The sequence below is a fragment of the Pteropus vampyrus genome, unplaced genomic scaffold, assembly GCF_000151845.1.
Source record: "Pteropus vampyrus isolate Shadow unplaced genomic scaffold, Pvam_2.0 Scaffold320, whole genome shotgun sequence".
Classification (NCBI taxonomy): Eukaryota; Metazoa; Chordata; class Mammalia; order Chiroptera; family Pteropodidae; genus Pteropus; species Pteropus vampyrus.
In genome coordinates, this window is record NW_011889101.1 from 487,169 (window position 1) to 492,742 (window position 5,574).

Consider the following 5,574-nt stretch of genomic DNA (forward strand, 5'->3'; position numbering starts at 1 on the left):
CAGACGTGCGGCCGGCACCGGGAGGCCGTTAGGGACGACCCGAGGCCGAGAAGTCCGCTTCCTGTTCTTCGCCACCTTCCCCTCCACCCCGCTGTGATGCCGACGCAGAGGGCACCGATGTTCGTGATGGATTTTCACACGCCGCGCCCCCGTGCACGCGCCCTCCGGTCCCCCCACCTCCTCAGGCGATGGCTGCCTCCAGCAGGTGGGCCGACCCCTCCCACGCTGGGGTCGCAGTGCGTGCACCCGGCGTCCGGTGTGGCCTCTCCATCGCTCCGTGCCGGTCGGTGGCCGGGAGTGGCCGGGGCTGCGTCCGGTGTGGGCTGCGAGCACTGTGCCTGTCCTCGGGCGCTCGTGTGCACTCTCTTTCAGGTGTGCAGCTAGAAGTGTGGGTCTCAGGGAGGCGTGTCATAGCTCTAGTAAATACCGCAGTGTTCCCCAAACCGGCACACGGCCCCTCTCACCAGCCCTGCCTCCAGGGCCCTGGCTTGAGTGTTTCTGGCGGGCATCACGGTTTTCATTTGTACTCTGAGCCACATGATGTGCAGCTGCTTCTGACGTGGTGGTCTGACCACTGGGATGATCTCCTTCTGTGAACCGTTCAAGTCCTTTGCCCATTTTTATTGGGTCACCCGTCTTTTTCTGGCTTGTGGTAGTTCTCATGTACTTTGGATACAAGTTACTTATTGAATCTAAGTATAGTTTCTATTTTTCCTTTTCACTTAAAGGTGTGTTTTGATGCACTGAGTGCCTGCGGGGCCACCGGGGGGCCAGGGAGGCGAGGCCAGGAGGGAGCAGCAGAGGGCCCCATCTCCCCCTTTGCCCCAAGGTCCCTGCTGCATAGCAGGGGGCCCGACCAGCTCTGACTGCATGGGGAACAGCGCTGGTGTGGGGACAGGGCTGGCTCCGGGCAGTGCTGGGGTACAAGTGACTCCCGTTTTGCTGGTCAAGTGACCTAGTGAGCCCTCTGTGGTGGTGGCCGGCTCTGTGGGCCCCCAGCACGCTGGACACTTGCTCCAGCGTGCCTCAGGGACCGTGTCTCTGGAGGTGCAGATGCGAACACCTCAGTTCGAAGACGCAGCGCTGTGGACACTGGGCAGTGTGACGTCAGCACGGAGTTGGGGTGAGGCCCTCCACAGCAGCCGGAGAGCAGCGCTGGGAGGAGCAGGGGGGCCCGCGCCCTGCCCGCCCTCTGCGGTCTGCGTGCTCAGCCTGCCTGGGCGGGGTGCTCCTGGACACCACAACCTTGAACTCTGCATAAAGCGGCCTCTCCCGCAGGAGCAGGAGCATCAGCACATTTCCCTGCTGCGCTTTCTCGCCCAGGCTGCCACCTGGTGGCGGTGTCTCTGCATGGCAGTGTCCGCCTCAAGAAGGGAGACCCCTTGGACCAAGCATCCCACCACGAACACCACCGGCGGGGAAGCGAAGCCAAGGCGAGGGCGCTACTGTGTTGCCACGTGATAGAATGATTTATTAGAACAAATTCCATGACAAATCATATAAAATAACCATTTCTGAAAGACACCCCTAGCCCACCTGAGGACAAACACAGCGGAGCCTCCACAAAGCCGGACGAATAAGTTACTGATCCCAGGTTGGGGGCTGGAGTGGGGGACACGACTTTACGAATAAAAAAGTTGTACAGCGACCGGGGGGAGGTGGGGACGGAGAAGGGGGCCGAGGACAGAGGAACGCGGCCGCCGGGACCACTGCTCGCTCCGTGGACGGGCTGCGGGCAGCTGTGTGGGGCATGCGGGCGTGCGGGGACCAGGACTAGCACCTCCTCCAAGTGACACAGCAGGCTCGCGGGGTGGGGGCCGGCGGGGACCCCACTGCCACTCACACACGTAAACACCCAGCTAAATGTAAACGGGGAGCCGCATCGCCCCTGCGGCCCTGGCCGCGGTGACCCCAGCAGTCGATTCCGCTTCCGCAGTCGACGCGTGCGCAGATGCCAGGCGGGGCGCAGGGACCCCACACGCTCCGGTCCAGGTGGGGCCTCCCCGCCCCCACCACAGCCAACGGACTCTTTGGCTTAGAGGCTCCAGAAACACGGGCTCCCCAGGAGGGGCTGCGTCTGCACAGCTGGCACGCTCCCGCTGACAAATCCTGAGAAAGCGAAACTGGTCCCGGGGCCTGTCCCCGCCGCTGCCCCATGGGGTCAGGGCGGCGTGGGACCCGAGCTGCTTGCAGATGCCCTATCGACGCCCACAGCGTCCAGGACGGGGGCGGCGCGTTGTCTCGGGAGCTCCTGGGGGCCTGGTCCAGCCACTTTGGTCTCGCACTCACATCCACCTGGCCCAGGACCCCCAGAAGCATAGCGCAGAGGCCCAGCGCCACCGCCCGGCAGGCCGTGTACGCAGATGTGCCCGCCAGGCGCGAGCGGCCGTCTGTGGGCGTCTGCGGGCGGCTGGCCTCCCCTGCAGCAGCTCGTACTCAGTGGGTTTGGCAGTTGTGTTGGCACTGAAGGCTTGAAGCAGTGGGATTCCCGCCCCAAACGCCACCATGGGCCACATGCCTGCCATGGCCTCTGGACCCTGGGGCAGCTGGGAGCCACCAGGCTCCTCGGCAGAGCTGGCTGCAGCGCCCCGCCCAGCCTGCACCCTCAGGTCCTGGGTGTCGCAAACCCCTCCCAGCTCTGTGTTTGGCACTAAATGACCCCATGGCCCAGCCCCCAGCAACAAGGCAGGCAAGCACACGTTCCCTCAGACCATGAAGCAGAGGGGGGGCCTCGACAGGCCAGGAGGCTGCTGAAATGGCACACGCACTCTTTCCTTGAAAGCTAAAGACAGAAGTAACAGTGAAGGACAGGACGTGGGGACCCACCGCAGCGCTGGCCTCTGGCAGTGGCCGCATCAGGAGCTGGACCAGAAGGCCGGCGGGGGCAGGGCTGGTAGCTGGGAGGGGGCCTGGGCACAGGGGTGCCCGCCGTGGGGTTATGGCACGTGTGGGGGTCTTTACGGTGAACCGTCCACAACCGGGAGGGGCCGCAGCGGTGGACGGGGCGGTGGGCAGCCGCCCGCCTACATCAGGAACCTCTCCGTGTCGGGGAGGAAGTCGGGGAGGAAGGTGGGGTCTGGGAGGCTGGGGGACCCGCAGCTGGCCCTCTGCGGGAAGCTCCGCAGGGGCAGGGCCAAAGCGGGTGGAGATGGGCTCTGGGCAGCCGGCCGGCCTCGCCCGGGCTGGGCCGAGACCACAGAGCCCCTGTTTGCGGTTAGCTGGTCCAGGTTCCCGCTAGGGTCCACGATGGCATTGATGACTGGGAAGAAGAAAGAGTCAGGCAGGCAGGGGTCCTTCCTGCCCCCCACGCCCGCCCTGGGGGCCTCCCTGCTGGTTAACCAGGTAACCGGGGTGCGAGTCAGGTCCCCCACCACAGTCCCTTGGGACCCCCGGGTCTGGCTACACCCACCTTCCAGCTGCTTCTGCACGCGACGCAGCTCCTTCAGGATGGAGCTGATCTCCTACAAGTGTTGGGGGGGGCACGCTGGAGCAGGCCGGGCGGGCCACCAAGCGTCCCGCGCTCCAGGACTCTGGGAGCCTTGGCATTCCCGCTTGGGCCAGCTGCCCCGCCCTGTCGCAGGTGGGCTGCGCCCCGGGGTCAGGCGGAGCCTGTGTGCCCCCGCGTGCCCCCGCGTGCCCCGGGCACCACCAGCCTCACCTTGTTGGACGTCTTCAGGATGGGCACCTCATTTTCTGCGTTGATCTTGGCTTCCAGGTCCTCCCACGCACGCCCCGTGTTCTGGAAAAGGATCCTGTCCCCCGAGAACAGCAGAGGCCTGTTATGATAGGACCAGGGCGCAGCACCCCCCAGACCACCCCACCTGCTACGGGAAGCTCACGTCGCCCCTCCTGTGCCCAGGGAAACTGAGGACCAGAGCAGGACCTGGGCTGGCTGGCCCGCAGTCTGTCTCTGCCCGGCATGGGTGAGGGCTGAGAAGGACTTGGGGGATGCGGGAGCAGGGGAGGGGTGGGGTGTGGCCCAGATCGTCCTGGGGCTCTGGCTGTCCCAGGCTCACTGTCTGGTTGCAGGAGCCAGGGACACGTGCCCTTGGAAGACGGCAGCCCGCAGGGCCCTGGCTCACATGCACGTGTTCGTGTCTGACTGGGGCCTGGCTGGGTGTTCACTAAGCAGTAGGGGCTCCCCGGCCCCTCATTTCCCGTCAGGGCTCCCACGCTGGTGGGGTCCGGGGGCCAGCTCACTTCATCTTCTCGGCAAGGTGCTCCGTGTTCTCGCGGATGGCATGGGACAGCTGGGACACGGGGTTCAGCATCAGGTTATCGAAGATCACCTACGAGGGCCGGCATCAGCACGCGGCCCAGGCACACCCGCCACCAGAGGGAGCCCACGCGTGCGGCCAGGCCAGCTGAGGGGGCGGGTGGGGTGCCTGCCTCCTCACGGTTCCGAGGCCGTGTTTTGTTGGTCAGGGGGTCCTCACGACAGTCGTTCATGTTCTGGTCCAAGTCCCGGGCGCTCAGGGAGCCAGGAGGCACCTTCTGAAAGTTGAGGCTGGCCTCTGGGATGCGCTGCACCAGCTGCAAGGAGACGGGGCGTGGCCAGGACGAGGGGAGCTGCGCCTGCCCCCTGCGACCGCAGACGGGCAGAGTGGACCCCAAGCTTGTCTGCTCAGGTCCCTGAACACCCCACCCCACCCCTGTTGGAGGCAGGTCCTCGACCCATGCTCCCCGGGTGACTGGGAGCAGAGGATGCACAGCGGGCTGGGCTCACCTCCTCGCGGGCGTAGATGGTCGAGGCGGGGGTGCTGGGCACGTTGCTGAGGGCGGGGCTTCGGGCGGGCCCCGGTGAGCCCAGAGAGTCGCCGTCACCGGCCACATCATGGATCTCCCGGGCCAGGATGGCCACGTCCTTCACCAGTGTCTGGCTCAGCCTGCAGCCGCCAGGACAGAAGGCAGACGCTGTGGGGACCACCCAGGGCCCTGCGTGCTTGCGCACGTACGGGGGCGGGGGGGGCTCAGAGCAGGAGCCAGGCAGGGCTGGATGTTCCCGCTCCCCAGGGGGTGGGGGCGCAGAGTCCCTCCCAGGAAACAGCCACTGTGTAAGGGCAGGGCCAGAGTTTGCAGCCTCTGGCCTGGCCCAGATCAGGCCCAGCCGGCCGCTGGCAGTGCCTCCCCAGGAGGCTCGGGTCCCTGGTGCTCCACAGGGTGGCGGGGTGGGGAGCTGGGGCAGGGCCTGGGCAGCGTGGGTGGTCAGGGACGCCCACAGGCCCTTGAGCAGGCTGCCATAAGACACGTGGGGGCAGGAAAACCGAGGCAGGGGTCCCAGACAAGGGTCAGAATTGGGCGGGACAACCCAGAAAGGCGAGGGACCTCCCCACAGTATAGAGGAGCTCCCAGGCCACCCAGAAAGGGACAGAGGCCAGTGGGGGGACAGAGGCCAGTGGGGGACCAGGAGCAACTCCCCGTGCTGTGCTGCCTGTGAAGCTGAGTCTCCAGCACCAGTCCCCAAAGCACCTCAAGCCCACGACCAGCACGCTCCGCACCCCTGGAACCCTCGGCTCACTTGTGGGGGAACAGGCTCCACCCTCACACTTCCTGGCCCTGCAACGCCTACGTCGC

General features: G+C 66.1%; 1 protein-coding gene across 1 annotated transcript in view; it reads right to left on the reverse strand.

The window, feature by feature from the left end:
* Positions 1-1,443: 1,443 nt before the first annotated feature.
* Positions 1,444-5,574, reverse strand: part of CEP170B (centrosomal protein 170B) — a 26,279-nt gene continuing 22,148 nt past the window's right edge. The window contains exons 11-16 of the mRNA XM_023521864.1: positions 4,727-4,893; positions 4,390-4,533; positions 4,201-4,289; positions 3,659-3,752; positions 3,410-3,461; positions 1,444-3,259 (exon numbers count right to left, since the gene is read on the reverse strand). Of these exons, the coding sequence (XP_023377632.1) occupies positions 3,024-3,259; positions 3,410-3,461; positions 3,659-3,752; positions 4,201-4,289; positions 4,390-4,533; positions 4,727-4,893 (782 nt within the window). The 3' untranslated portion in view covers positions 1,444-3,023. The remainder of the gene's footprint in view (positions 3,260-3,409; positions 3,462-3,658; positions 3,753-4,200; positions 4,290-4,389; positions 4,534-4,726; positions 4,894-5,574) is intronic.